The 15,409-nt window shown below is 49.7% G+C and overlaps 1 protein-coding gene across 1 annotated transcript; it reads right to left on the minus strand.

The window, feature by feature from the left end:
* Window positions 1-2,093: 2,093 nt before the first annotated feature.
* On the minus strand, window positions 2,094-4,539 carry CXCR3 (C-X-C motif chemokine receptor 3). The gene is made up of 2 exons (XM_066249387.1): window positions 4,487-4,539; window positions 2,094-3,543 (listed from the first exon to the last, which is right to left on the minus strand). Exons 1-2 carry the CDS (start codon window positions 4,496-4,498, stop codon window positions 2,455-2,457), a joined length of 1,101 nt encoding a protein of 366 aa, XP_066105484.1. The 5' UTR covers window positions 4,499-4,539; the 3' UTR covers window positions 2,094-2,454.
* Between the last annotated feature and the right edge of the window lie 10,870 nt (window positions 4,540-15,409).

Below are 15,409 nucleotides of genomic sequence, written 5' to 3' on the forward strand. Positions count from 1 at the left end.
ATTGACAACTTGGCCGAGAGCAGAACAGCCCAGGATCTGTGGCATTGAGGCTCTCCCGGGTGTTCTGGGATGAGCATCCTCCGTTCTGGGTTCCTCTCTGATTCTTGTGATTGCTCCCAAGTATTTTGGCAGCTGCCCCACCTCTGGGAGCTATCTGGGATGTAGATGGAGTCAACATTACAGTTGTTCCCTATTGCTGCTATGACAAGTTACCAGAAGCTTAGTGACACACACGTATGATCTTACAACTCTGTCAGTCAGAAGTGTGGCACAGACATCACTGGGCTGTAATCCGGGTGTGGGCAGGGCCGTGTCCCATTTCCCTATCTTTTCCAGCTTCTAGAGGCTGCTGCAGTCCCTGGTGTGTGGCCTCTTCCTCCATTGTGAAAGCCAGCAGCACCTGTTTCTGACTCTCTCCTTAGGCCTCCCTCTTTTACTTTTAAGGACCCGTGTGATGACATTGGGACCACCTGGATGATCCAAGTAAAGCTTATTTTAAAGTCAAATGATTAACAGCCACAGTTCCCTTTGCCACGGAAGGTAACCTATTCCAGAGTTCTGGGGATGAGAGTGTGTACATCTCTGGGGACTCACTCAGCCTGCCACATGTGTCTACTAGTCTGGCATCATTGCTGCATGGGTTCTGTCATTTTCCCTCCTTGCATACTTTCTTCATTTTGCAGATGCTTCGTGTTCTTTTAGCGACCGGAAATGGAAGCCTAACCAGCAGTCTAGATGGGATTGCGTGTGTATACAGGGTGCTAGGAGCTTCCCCAGCTATATCCTTGGGCCCCTCCTCTCAAGTCTCAACTGCAGCCCTATCTGCTGGACATCAGTAAAGGACCCACTGGCCTGTGAAAATGGGTCATGGCACATGGGTGACTTACTTACAGGGTCATTGACAATACAGTGGTTCTGCCTCTACAAAGGGAGGGTCCGGGGCCTGACCTGTGGTGGCGCAGTGGATAAAGCGTCAACCTGGAAATGCTGAGGTCGCCGGTTCGAAACCCTGGGCTTGCCTGGTCAAGGCACATATGGGAGTTGATGCTTCCTGCTCCTACCCCCTTCTCTCTCTCCTCTCTCTCTCTTCCCCTCTCTCTCTCCTTTCTAAAATGAATTAAAAAAATAAAATAAATTTACTTGTTCTTTATTTAAAAAAAAAAGAAAGAAAAGAAAAAAGGGAGGGTCCGGGCATAAGCCTTAATTCAGTGACCCTGCCACCTGCCCTTCTGTGGAGCTCTGGTCATTTCTTCCACTCACTTCCCCCCTAGCTGTAGCCATGGGAAAATGCTCCTCACAGCCCACCTATGCCTCCAGGTGGCCTTTGCGCCAACAACTGTCAGCTAGTCGTTTTGTTGCTTTCCTTTCATCCTATGGCCATTTTCCTCGTAAAAGCGAGCATCACCTAGAACCTAGCTATGACAGCCTTCTAACTGCCATCACCTGAGCGCAAACTTGCAGTCTCATTTTCAACCCTTCCCCTACCCGAATCTTTAACTCTAGCCAGTTGAGACCACGTATAAATTTCTCCAATAAACACTGCTGTTTTCAGCCTTCCAAGCATTGCTTCTGCCCTCCCTTCTGCCTGGAAATACCATCTTTCTTTCTCTTTGCCCTTGGAAATACTACTTGCCCTTTAAGGTCTGCTCGTTTCTGTTCTCAGGGAGCCTTCTCAAATGCTCCAGCCATAGTGCTGTGTGTGCTACGTGTTTGCCTCATGGCCTAGACTGCTTGGTATTGTTTCTCCTTACCACATCTTCCCTGCTGGCCTGAACCTCTGGAGAGCAGGGGCCACGTGTTACTTATGTCTGAAGGCCCCTTCCCCTAAGTATGCCTACAGTTCCGGGCCGGCCAGTGGACTGCTTACCTTGTGTTTATGGACCTAGCTGCTTCCCTGGGAGTGACAGTAGAGCTCACATTGAGAGGAGGGCAGAGAGGAAGCCAGACATAACATGAACAGAAGCAGCATTGATTGGCAGTCCCAGAGACAGTCAGGGAGAGGCTGGAAGTGCATCCCAAAGCCTGGGCACGGCTGGCTGGAATGATGCACTGCCACCACACCTTAGTTCTGATTATCTTGTTTATTGAAAAGTTTTAAGCAGAATTTTAGACATAAAAATGAGCAAATACAGGAGTCTTCAGGACCATAGCCAGTTACTGCTTCCACCATGCTGCTTGCCTCATGCTCCTTACATATGGGAAAGGCCAGAGGTCTAATTACTGAATTAAAGAGGTGGGGCTCTGGGAAGCCAGGGGAAGAAGGGGCTGAAGGCAGCCAGCTCCGAATCTGCAGGATGGGGCCTGGCAACCAAGGAGCAGCCATGGTGAAGTCTCTGGGATGAGAAGGAAGTCCCGGGGGTGTGCGTCTGGGGAGACAGGCCCTGGGAAGAGGAGGGGCAGCCTGGGATGTAGGGGTGTCAGGCTGCAAGGCCAAAGGGTCGCCCCAGCCCAGCCTTACAAGCCTGAGTAGGAGGCCTCTGTGGTCTCAGACCAGGACGAATCCCGGCGGGAAGATGGTGGCTGCCGCTGGTGCCCACTCTGGCCAGGGCAGCCCAGGCGCAGAAGTAGCATCCACATCCGCTCTCGGAACTTGACACCCACGAAGGCATAGAGCAGCGGGTTGAGGCAGCAGTGCATGTAGCCCAGGCCCGAGGTGACAGACTTGGCTACATCCACGTGGTTTTCTCGGCTACAGTTGCGGGCCAGAGCCCCCATGTTCATGAGGGTGTCCACCAGCACCACCAGGTGGTAGGGGGTCCAGCAGAGGGCGAAGGCCACCACCACCACCACCACCAGCCGCATGGCTCGCAGCCGCCGCTTGCCCCTGGAGACGAGCAGCACCGCCAGGATGCGGGCATAGCAGTAGGCCATGACTGTCAGGGGCAGCACGAAACCAGCCACCAGTTGCAGGAGGTGCAGAGCTGTGCGGCCCACCTGCGGGAAGTTGTACTGGCAGTGGGTGGTGGCATTGAGGCGTGCGTCCTGATGGGCCGTCAGGAAGATGAAGTCAGGGAGGGCCAAGAGTAGACAGAACCCCCAGACAACTACACAAGTGAGGGCCACACGGGTCGGGGGCCCCCGGCGGTAGAGCTGGGTGGCATGCACTATGCTCAGGTAGCGGTCAAAGCTGATGCAGGCCAGCAGGAGGGCCCCTGCATAGAAGTTGATGTTGAACAGGGCACCTGCTACTTTGCAGAGCCCAGAGCCGAAGACCCACTGCATTGCGGCGTCCACTGCCCAGAGGGGGAGGGTTAGCACCAGCAGCGCATCCGCCATGGCCAGGTGGAGCAGGAAGGTGTCCGTGCTGCCCAGGGCCGCTCTCTGGCTCAGCAGCACGGCTGCCACAGCGCCATTGCCCAGCAGCCCCAGCACGAAGAGGAGGATGTAGAGGGCTGGCAGGAAGGCCCGGTCAAAGTTCAGGCTGAAGTCTTGTGGGCAGGGTGGGGAGTCGCAGCAAGAGTCACTCTCGTTTTCTCCTCCATAGTCAAAGGTAGAGTTAAAGGTTTCTAGATAAGAGCTTAGAAACTCTAGGCGCTCATTCGTCTATGGAGGGAGGGAGGGGAACAGACCCTGTAAACACACTCCCAAGATTTAGTCTGAGGAGCCTGTCTCAGAGCAGCCACTGTAGGGCCGGCCCCAGGCCTGGGCCACACCCTGTAATTCTGTCCACCTTTCTTCTGAGGCCACGCCTCCTGTACTCCATCTGCCCACCCGTCTGGCACCAGGATGCAACTTTCCCGCCCAAAGGCGGATTCTCACCCACCCTCCTCGGCCATCCCTTTATTCCAGGGCTGTGGGCTAGAGGAAAACCTGCCTCTAGTGCCAAGAGCCTTCTTTCAAGGCTTGCTGTTTTCAGTGTCCCGGACACGCCTCGTTCTACCACCTTTCTCCCCACCTCACCGTCCCCTCTCCCAGTCACTGGCCCCTGTCAGCCCTTGTCTGGGGACCCCAACTTCCTGCCCCCATGGGGCTCCTCTACAAATCAGTGTGTGCGCTGCCCCCACCTTGCAAGCTTTCTGCTCGTTCCCTCCCTCCCTTACACCTAAGGTTTGCCACTGACTGGGGCTCCTCCACGAAGTTTTAGTAGAAGTAGTCCTTCCCCCCCTTTCTCCCACAAACCAGTCTGGAGCTGCCTGCCCCCCCAGTGCCAATTCAGTCCAAGACAGAAGAGCCAAAGGTCCAAGTCAGAGCCAAGGAGAGCCTTGGAGTCTGTTAGAGGTGAGCCTCTACCTCCTGCATTTTGCAGATGAGGAACCAGCCACAGAGGGGAAGTGACTTGCAAGTGGTCATTCACACAAGTCAATGGCCAAGGTGTGTTTTCAATTCCCTGTCCAGTACCCCTTCTACACAACCATAGCATTCTCTGCCTACTCACCCAACCCTCCGGCGGGTGCTGGCTCATGGGCCTGCCCTGACGTTCCCCTGGCCTAGAGTCTGGGGTCTCCACACTGAGAGTGGTTGGGCCTGGCTGGGCAGCAGCACTTACCTCAGAGAGCATGGCTTGGCTGGTGCTCCTGCTGCCGGCGTGTGCTGCCTGCCCCTCTGCTTTGGTGCTTGTGGTTGGGAACCTGTACTACACAGAGGAAGTGAGGGTTTCATGCGGTTCTCAACAGCTGCCTCTTCCATGGGGTTATCTACGCCAGACCTCCCTGTGCCCAATGCCGTGGAGTTCTTATCCCAGCCGTCCCCCGGGGTCAGGGCAGCTGGTCAGAAGGAGCTGACCACAGGCCTAGAGCCAGAAAGTCTGAGGCCTGCGGAAGGGCAGAGGCAGGTCAGGGCCTGAGGGGAGAGGTTTGAGGCAGAAGCCAAACAGGTGGGAACTGAAGGCCAGCTGCTTCTCCGGCACTGCTGTAGCCAGCGCTCCACTAAACAAGAACTTGTGCTCATCTGTCCTGGGGTGCAGTCAATTTTTGCCTGGTTGTAGACTGGATTGCTAAATGTGTTAAGTCTGTGAAGGAGATTAACCTTCTTTAAAAAGTCAAAGTATTTAAAATGCTAATTCAACAGGGGCAAGGAAAGGGAAGGACTAGAGATGAACTTGCTCTGTGCCACATGCTGCTTTAGGTGCTTTTTCTGTCACCACCTCATCCCAACCACACGACTCTCTTGTCAGGTGGGGGTAATCCTTATGACTAACCCAGAAAGGAAAAGGTCTTCACCAGATACAGGGAGTAAGTGTAGGTGCTAAGACTGGCCGCATGGCTCTCTGACTCCTTTTACCGCCCGTCACCCCCCACATCAAGGGTTGTTTTTTAATTGATAAACTATGATCTATTCATGCAGTTAAAACCAAGTGAACTAAAGTTATATATTTTAATGGGGGTGTACCTTAAAAAACCAATGACCACATGGTGGAAGAGGTAAGGTACAGAATACTGTATACAGTTCACTACCACTTACGTAAGTTCTAAAAACCACACACACACACACACACACACACACACACACACAAAGTAAACAATACTGTATCTTGGATACAGTTATTTTTTTTAGAACTTTAAAGAGGGACTGGAGATGCCACAAAGTCATGAGAGCAGTTGCTCCTGGGGCAAGAAGAAGGGGAACAGGGTTGAGGAAGAATACGTGGGTAACTCCTGATTTTAAGGAAAAGCTGGAAATAGCATTTGTGGAGCCAATCGGTCCTTTTTTGGTTGTGTCCTGTGGGGAATTCTGCTCGCCACCTGCCCTCAGCTCTCTTCTGCCCACCTCTTCTCTCCCTATAACCCTGTTCTCATTATCAGCAGGGAAAGGTGGCCCTTAACTTGCCTTTCCCAAGCAGTTTCCTCTTTCCCTCTGTTCCTTCAGATGAGAAAAAGCAACAGAGGGCCCACAGCTTTGAGGTTTTCAGCCAGAGTGCTTCACAAGAGCTTCCAGTCTGGAGCCTGGGATTCAGTCCAAGCTTACTGACAAGATGCACACGTGCGAAGCCTCAAGGCCCTTCCCTGCCTTCTGTGGACAGATGATGTGGCTATGCTTGCTCCAAACAGCTTGTCACCTGCAGGGTCCAGGCCAGAAGGAACTGAGAGCCTGGAGGAGCAGGAGAGGTCAGGAGCAGTGGAAGTGGAAGGGACCAGGAGAATTCCAGAAGTCATGGAAGTTAGGGTGGATGTGGCGAGTGACTTGCTTATAAGGTAAGGAAGAGCACAGCTTCCTGGTGCGTGAAGAGTTTTGTTCACTGGGCTTCTACACGTGAGAGAAAGGAGGAAGGTGCAAAGCTCTATTTCTCAACTTAAAAGAAGGTCATCTATCCTGTAAGTTTCTCCTTCGTCTCGCTTTTGGCGTTCAAAGGCTATTTTCTTTATGAGATGATGGTGGAAATAGCTGATAGTTTTGAAAGTACCTGCTGTTGGCAGAAGTTGACAACCCCCTGTGGGTCCTCCAAATATTTGTTGCAATGTTACTGGTTCATGTGAAATTTCATAATCTAGGGACCCCTAGTCTCCTTCTTGTGCCACAGTCACCTCATTTATCACATGGGGACAAGGATCCTCACCTTCCCAGGCTGTTAGAGAGAACAAATGGGAGCACATCAGAGATTTATTGTACAACGGTGCAGAGAGTGCTCCTTTCTGGATTTCAGGGACATGTCCTGATAGGCTAGGCTGGGTAGCAGGGGTGGGATGTTCCTCTCATTGCTCCCTGTGTGGCTCCTTGGCTGTGCGGCCATGATGCAGTGGGAAGAACATTGAACTTGTCTGGCTCCAGCCCTGACTCCACCCTCCTCAAGCTGTGTGACTTGGACAAATGACATAACTGTTTTGAGCTGGTATTCTCAGCAGGGTTGTTCTAATAGTCAAGGCTGTAAGGCCCCTGTCGCAGCATCCAGCACTTTGTAGGCACACAGCTGAGAATGCTGAGTGGGAGGGTGTTGGCTACAGAGGCAGAGTCACTGGGAACCTTTATGACGGGGGAGGCCTGGGATGGAGTGTGCTACCCCGTGGGGCGGGCAGCTGTGGGTTTGATCAGAGCATGGCTCCTCCAGAAAGGCTACTCCTCGTCTTAGCTGGGAGGGTTTGGCCAGTCTGGGCCTAATTCTAATTCTCTGGCTTCCCAGCTGTGTCATCTCAGGCAAATTATTTCACCTCTCTGCCTCAGTTTCCTCATCTGGAAAGGAGGGGTAAAGATAGCACACATGTGATTCGGTTGCTCTGTGGACTGCAAGTGCCACACACAGAAAGAGTCTGGCACAGGGTGGGTGCCTGGTGAGCAGCAGCTTCCTCCCCTCCAAGGCCTCAAAATGGCAGGTGGCCTTCTGCAGTCTGTCACAGCCCAGATGCCTTGGAAAGTGCCTGCATCATGGTGCTGACCCAAGCCCTCGTTGGGCCCTCTAATTTGGTCCCCTCCTGTCCCAAGCAGCCCCCAGAGCAAGTCCAAGGGGGGCCCAGGCCTTGAGGTAACGCCCCTAGCCAGAGGTCCACACTCTGAGTTCTGGTAGTGGCTCCTCCTGCTCTGCCCTTCCGACAGCCAGCGGGGAAGCTCAGGAAGAAGTTAGTCAGAGTGAAGCTGCTCAGGGCCCCACCTGTGGTCAAGGTGTGAACTGTGCACCTGTCTCTTGTTTGCCACACCTCCCCCTGTTTTCTTTCTTTCTTTCACACCTTTGGGCTGTGGTTTGGGAGATGTGAGGCTCAGAGTCTGAGCCCTAGGGCCAGTCTCTCACAGGAAGGAGGGCCTCCACAGCTGTCTGTCAGAGCAGCCAGTGCAGGGGGCCATTTCCTTCTCCTCTCTCAGTGCCTCAGGAAAGCCTCTGGACTCAGCCACCAGCCCCTGGCTGTCCAGGGAGCAGACTCAGTGATGTCCACGCTTCCCCTGGCCCCAGACAGTGGCCCAGGCTGAGGCAGAGCCTGACTTTCATGCAATTAACAAGAGTCTTAGCCCCAGGGAGGGCTGTGGGTCTTCCCCAGACTGTGCTGGAAGTCTGGGACTCCTTCCATTGGCCCTGAGATTTCCTAAGAGACAAAGAGTTTAAATCACAGGAGGCCTGGACACTGGGGACCACCCCTCCACTGCCCCTCTCCATGCAGCTCGGAGCCATACAGGGAGCGAGCCCTCTCCAAGTGCTGGGACTGTGCGCTGGGGCCTATGAAGATGAGTTCCCAAGCTATGGGGTGCTCATTTTGGGGGACCAGAGAAGGTGTACGTTGCTGCCATTTGTCAGGTGGCAAAGGGAGACACAGCAAGGAAGTAAGGAAGAGCTTGTCAGCCCAGGGGCAGCCAGTCTTGCTAGAAAAGGAGGTACATGTGAGAGAGCAGGACAGAGGGGGTTGGACAGTAGTTTAGACCCAAGCCCTGCCACCAAGCATAATGATCTTCCTGTCATTCTGTCCCCAGAAGTGCCCGGAAACTCTTAAATAAGAAATAGCTTCTACTCAGCAAGCCCTAAGTTTCACACACATGATCTCTCTTCAGCTAACGGGGGAGCCAGAGATTACTGAACCCATTTTGCAGAATGGAGGTAGAGGTTCAGAGTGGCAAAGTGACTTGTCCAAGCTAGTCAGCCAGTAGGATTTCTGGCAAAGTTCCTATCCAGGTTGCTTTCTAATGTTGGCATTGGGGATCCCCCTTCCCCTGCTGAAGTACTACAGTCTGAGGCACATCTGATTCACCGCAGGCCCCAACCAGGCACCTTGTGTGAGGGCGGGTGCTCACCCAGCATTGTGCTATAAATGGAGTTTTGGTAAACCTCGTCACATCCCGTTCTTCTCATCCTGCTCCTTCCCACCGACCAGGGAGAAGAGATGTCAGAATCTCTGGGATGAGGGGCCTGCAGAACCAAGCAAAAATCTGCCGAGTGCCAGACCCCTTCTGCAATGTTCCTGGGAGAGTCTGTAGTGCTCGCAGAAGTGTCCAGCCCATTGCAGGCCAGCTCCGGAAGGTCTGGCTGCTGAACTCCCCCACCTTCGGGCTAGGTGCACTCCTGTCCTCATTCTGCCCTGTGCCTGGGACTCCACTTCGGCTTGGACCTGTCCATAACCTCCAGAGGTGCACATGGCAACATTGCCCATGCACAAAGATCTGATCATGGAATCCTTGCTGTGATGAATTCCTCAGTCCCAGTTGCTCCCACAGTGAGCAGGTGGAGGCTGGGCCACGCCTTGAAATCAAATCATCATCAGGCCCAAAGTTTGCTTCATGCATTCCCTACGGGTGCCCCATGGAGTGAAGTCAAACAGGATAATAATGTTTATTGATTACTTACCTATGTGCTGGGCCCTATTCTAAGTGCTTTGTTGTAATGAGTTTACTCAATACCCACACCTATGTAGTAGCTCTGAGATTGTTACTATTATCATTCATTCCTGTCATTCCTGTTTTACAGATGACAGAAACAGAAAGTTTAAGGAATTTGCTCAAAGCCACACAGCCAGCAAGTGGCAGAGACCTCGTGCTCTTCCAGTTACACCGTAATGCCTGCTGAGGTTGGAGGGACCGGGACGAGGGTGGTATTTAGAGAGGACTACTTTGGCCTTATCTGTAATGTTTTACATGGAGACTGTATTCATGTATTAGCTATATGGTTAAAAAGCTATGAAAAAAAATTAAACTAAGCTAAAAATCTGGAACATTTGGTAAAATTTGAATATAGCCTGGGGATTAGCTAAAAATTGTATCCATGCTATTTTGCTAATTTTGATGATATAAAACACTGTGTTTGCAGGAAATACAGACTGAGGTATTTAGAAGTAAAGGGATATGAAACTGGCAACTCAATTTTATGTGACTTGGGAAACCTGCAGACAGAGGACTGTGCAAATGGTAAAGCAAATGGGGAAATGCCTAAACACTTGTGATATTGGGAATATGGAGAATGCAGTTCTTTGTACTGTTATTGCAACATTTATGCAAATTTGAAGTTATAGCAAAATAAATGTTACTGAAAGAATATCTTCCACTCACAGTGGGTTTATTGTCAGATGCCATTGCCAGGACCAGCTTAGAGGCCTGTGTGAAGAGCTGGGGTCAAGGTTTCCTGGGAATAAATGGTCCCCATGTGTGGCCTCTGAGGACAGTTCAGTCCCCACCTGTCCTCCCAGTGGGCTCACTTTGTTTCCTGACTCCTGGGCTGATCACCTTTCCCACTCTCCAGCTCCGTCCAGACTTTCAGCCCGAGTTCCTTCTGACCTAACCTGCAGACTTTGAACCGGGAAGGAAAGTGTTGCCCACTCACCAGGTACAAAGCTCAAGGCCCCTCAGAGAGCATAGGCCTCGGAGACTCTCAGGGTGGCCCCGCCCTTGGCTCAGCCCGGCTGAAGAGAAGGGATTGGGACTTGCATCCTTCAGCGTGTATCACCAGCCGAGAGCTTGGAGTTCTTTTTCCCAAACAGAAGTGGGCCTGCAAAGCTGGGGGCCCATCAGAGAGCATAGGCCTCGGAGACTCTCAGGGTGGCCCCGTGCTTGGCTCAGCCCAGCTGAAGAGAAGGGATTGGGACTTGCGTCCTTCAGCGTGTATCACCAGCCGAGAGCTTGGAGTTCTTTCTCCCAAACAGAAGTGGGCCTGCAAAACTGGGGCCCATCAGAAAGGTCACGCTCCCTGAGGAGGAGGCAGTCAGGGGCTCTTGGCTGCTGCTGGGCCCCCATGAAGAAGGAAAGGCAAACCCTGGAAACTGCAGGGCCTGCCCCAAAGGTGCTCCGCTGAACAAAAGCTGCCCTCCTAGGTGAACCTAACTTTAGTCTGGGGTCTATCTGCCTGGACCCTTTGGCCTCCTGGAAAATTTCTCAGCCGACCAAATGAATTTCCTAAAATCCTACCAGTGTGCGCTGTTGGCCTTGGGGGCTTTATCCACATGTTCTGCACAGGCCCTGCCTTTCATAGTGTTGAGCCTGTATTTTCCCAAGTAGGCACCAAGTCTGGCTGGGCACAGATATAGGCACTTGTCCGGCCAGAGCTGAGCTGGCTCTATGGGAGGCAGTTTGGCGGAACAGATAAGCACACGGACTCTGGAGCAGGCTGTCCGGATTGGACTCCTGGCTCTGAAATGTATCTAGCCCTGTGGCCTTGCACAGGTTACTCTGAGCACCTCTCTGGTGCTCAGAACAATGCCTGGCATGTGGGCAATGCTCTATATGAATTTTTAGGTACTCTCCTCACTGTGGCTTCTGAGGTCCTCCCAAGACTGGGCACACTTAGGCAGCTTCACTTGCACCAAAGTAGCCTAAAACTGGAAAGCCTAAGCCTGGGTCCTCTTTGAGTTGCAGAATCGGTCAAAGTGCTGGCGCCTTTGGCTGTGGGCCTGAATGCCAGTTTGAGTCCTGTGATCAAACTCTCAGCGGTAATGGGGTGGGAGGTCTCTTTTGGATGCCAAGCCCAGCTGGGAGGACTGTGTAAAAGGGACTGGGCTGAGAAGACACCGAGTGAAAACGTGCTTTTCCCTGTGATGCCCACAGAATACCACATGAATTGCTGACTCGGCCACAATGTCAGTTGATGATCTGCCAGCTGAGCAGCAACAATAATCTTAATCAGTAATGCTTACATAGCGCTCCTTATGTGCCAGATGCTGTTTGAAGCACTTCTACACATACATATCCTTCCAATAAATTTTTGACATAGGTTCTATTTTAAAGATGAGGAGACAGGCTCAAATAGGTTAAGTAACTTGCCCACAGTTAAATAGATAATAAATGACAGAGTCTGTATTTCAAACCACACTCTTAACCATTCTGCTCTACTGTTTGGGTTTGAAAAGGCCATTATATGAATTTAAGAGGATCCTGAAGATATCCCCCCTCCTGCTGGGTCTGGCCTGGGTATGCTGCTCATTATGCAAATCCCCAAACAAGATTCAGAGGAGCTGAGCTGGGGCAGGGGCTGGGCCCCTTCCTGGAACAACGGAGCTCTTTAAGCATTCCACAGTCAGGCACCAGGACAGAAGATGAAAGGACAGGAGTCAGGAGCTAGGGATAGTTACTATGGAAACCAACTGCATGGTAAAGCTCAAAACTGAGCCTGTCTGGTTTTTTTTTTTTTTTTTTTGGTGTGCTTTTTAAAGATGTTATTTATTGGCTTTAGAAAGAGGGGTGTGTGTGTGTGTGTGTGTATGAGAGAGAGAGAGAGAGAGAGAGAGAGAGGGAGAGAGAGAGAGAGAGGGAGGGGGAGAGAGAGAGAGAGGGAGAGAGATAAAAGTAAGGTGAGGAAGAGCAGGAAGCATCAATTCGTACTTGCTTCTCCTATGTGCCTTGACCCGGGTTTCAAAGTGGGGACCTCAGCATTCCAGGTTGAATGTTTTATCCACTGCACCACCACAGGTCAGGCTGAGCCTGTCTGGGTTTTAGAAAATCCAAATGATATTTTTAAAAATTTTAGAAATTTTGGAGGATGGCTTAAAATAAGCCCTTTATGAAACTCAAATGATTTTTTTTGCATATTTGCTAGTGAATAGTGGTCTTTCACATAACTATCCAAAGTATTTATAAATTATTGTAGCTTGTAGTGTAGCTAGAAGGGTGCTTGTGTATGGAGAGGCACAGGATGGAATGGCTGAGGAGGATGAAGGGGGTACAGTTAGGGAGCTGGAAGAAGGGAGATAGTTTGGGGGCTGGGAGGAGCAGGGAGACAAGTGAGAAGGAGGGACAGTGTTGGCTAAAGTAGGGTTGGATGAGGTGGGAGGGAGGGGAGAGAAAAGGTGATTTAGTATAGAATCCACAACACTGATTGGCTACTCCCAACCTAGTCTGCATCTAGTGGGCCTCCGTCCGTCTTCGCCAGGAAGATAGCATCCACTTCTCACACAACTTACCTTCCTGTCACTGCTATTATTGTTCCAAAGCATGAGTTGTTTGCAGAACAAATTTTGCAAATGCTTCCCAAGGAATGGAGACTGTTTTCCTGGTCTACTTTCAAGGCCTTCTGAGATCTGACCCCAGCCTCCTGCCTGGCCTGATTCTCCACTCTGCTTTGTGTGTCTTTTGTTCTAGCCAAATTGGGCCACATGCTGTTGCAAACATACCCCAAGTTTCCACTACTTTGCTGGTCTTAGCCCAAGTCCTGTACACCCTTCAGGACTCAAAGGTGCAGCTCAGAGCTAAAAAGGCAAAAAAAAAAAAAAAGTCTCGTTAGTTAAACCTCGTGACTCTGCCCTGATGGTCCCAGGTGATGAGGCAGGACAGAAAGAAGAGGCAAGAAGACCCAGGAGAAAAAGCAGAAGTTTCAGTACCCTATTCTTACTTTTCAAACATAGAAACTTGAAGTAATTATGCAGGGCAAGTCTTGGACTACAAGCAGTGGTGGAATTCAGCCAGTTCGCACGGGTTCGGCAGAACCAATACCTAATTTTTGGTTGAGTTCAGTGAATTGGTTGTTAAAATGGCACTTGTCATAAGGGCTCTTTCTAAGGTGGACCCCTGGGCAGCCGCCCCATGTGAAAATCACAAATTGACTTTCCTGTATAAGTACCGCGCGCTAACATTCATCTGTGCAACAGCATATTCTAAGCATCTGTAGTCATGTTCATTTCATCCAGAGGTGAAAAAAATTGCAAGTGAGGACGCCAATCAAGAAGCAATATGGAAATATCTTAAATAACAGTTTTATTGTTTTTTTGTCAAGTACTATTTAATATTTTTTAATTAATATTTTAAAACTCTTGTAACAATTTATTTTGTGCACCTCTTTTATTGTTCTTATTTAAGTATTATATTAAGTGCATGGAATAATAAACTACCTTTTGGTATATCATTTTTTATACTTAAAATGGTCATTAGGGCAGAGAACCGGCTGTTAAATTATTTGAATCCCACCACTGACTAGAAGTATTCTTAGCCATCTGATCTCTTGCTTCCCACCTTCTCACCTTGCAACTATTCATTCCAGTGAGGATCATTGAACAAGTATTGAAAGGCCCAGGCAGGTTCTAGAGGGTCTTGATGGGAGTTCAACTGAGTACAGGAACCATGCAGCATGGTAGTAGTAAACAGACTTTGTTTGCTGTCTCACAGACCTGACTTTCAATCCCATGTTAGCCACTTAGTAACTGTTTTATTTGGGCAAACCACTTCAATTCTCTGAACCTCAGTTTCCTCATCTGCCAAGTGGAGATAATACCTAGCTCATATGACAAAGATGGGGTTGTTGTTGAAAGGAATACATGAGATTAATTTAGGTAAATTACCTGGTGCCATGCTTGCCCTTCTCTGACGGCCACTTGAATGTAGCGACCCTCCATCCTTCTCTGTCCCTTTAGCTTGTTTTATATTATTTAGAACATTCATCACCATCTGCTATTTATCTACTTATTTGTTTACTCCATTAGAATATACTTTTCACAAGATATGTGGTTTTGGTTTTTTAAACCAGTATATACCTAATGTCTTGAATAATTTCTGATATATAGTAGGTGCTCATAAATATTTACTGAATTAGTTCATAAATGAATGGATAGTAGGTTCTGCAGGGGTTGATAGATGACATATATATATATATATATATATATATATATATATATATATATATATATATAAAACTCTCATGTATAAAGGTTTTGCATGTATACAAGTGTTTGGATCATAGCTTCTGGGTAGCATATGAGCTATCACCAGATGGGTTCTGGAGAGCACTTGTCCAGGGCCTGTATTTGAGAAACAACGCCTGTCAGTATAAGAAAGGTTTCAGGAAGTTCTGCTATAAAGACAAGAGTTACCAAACTCATTTGGTTGCTCTATCAGCTTCCTAAGGCTGCCATAACAAATTACTATACCAGGTGGCTTAAACAACAAAAAATTATTCTCTCACAGTTATGAAGGCCAGAAGTCCAAGATCAAGGTGTTGGCAGGGCCACAGTCCCTCTAGAACTCTAGGTGAGAATACCTCTCCCAGCTTCTGATGGCTGCTGGCCAGCATGCCTTGGTTTGTGACCATATCACTCCAATTATGCCTTCATCTTAATAAGACCTACCCCCTTTTTGTGTGTCCAGTCTCCCTCTGTCTGTTTCTTTTTAAAAAAGACTTTATTTATTCAATTTTTTTAGAGAGGAGGGAGAAAGAGAGGGGGGAGAGAGAGAGAGAGAGAGAGAGAGAGAGAGAGAAAGAGAGAGAAGGAACAGGAGCAGGAAGCATCAACTCTCATATGTGCCTTGACCGGGCAAGCCCAGGGTTTTGAACCGGCGACCCCAGCGTTCCAGGTCAATGCTTTATCCACTGTGCCAACACAGGTCAGACCTCCCCTTGTCTCTCTTATAAAGATATTTTGATGGCATTTAGGGTCCACCCAGATAATCCAGGATAATCTCCTCATCTCAAGATGTTTAAGTTAATCAACTCTATAAAGATTGTGTTCCAAATAAGATAATATTCACAGGTTTCTGGGGTCTAGAACTGGAGAGATCTTTGGGAGCCATTATCAGTCAACCACAGTCACTAACTATCCTATTTTCTAACTTTTTTTTTCTTTACAAAGAGAGAGAGTCAGAGAGAAGG

This window comes from Saccopteryx bilineata, chromosome X, assembly GCF_036850765.1.
Source record: "Saccopteryx bilineata isolate mSacBil1 chromosome X, mSacBil1_pri_phased_curated, whole genome shotgun sequence".
NCBI lineage: Eukaryota > Metazoa > Chordata > Mammalia > Chiroptera > Emballonuridae > Saccopteryx > Saccopteryx bilineata.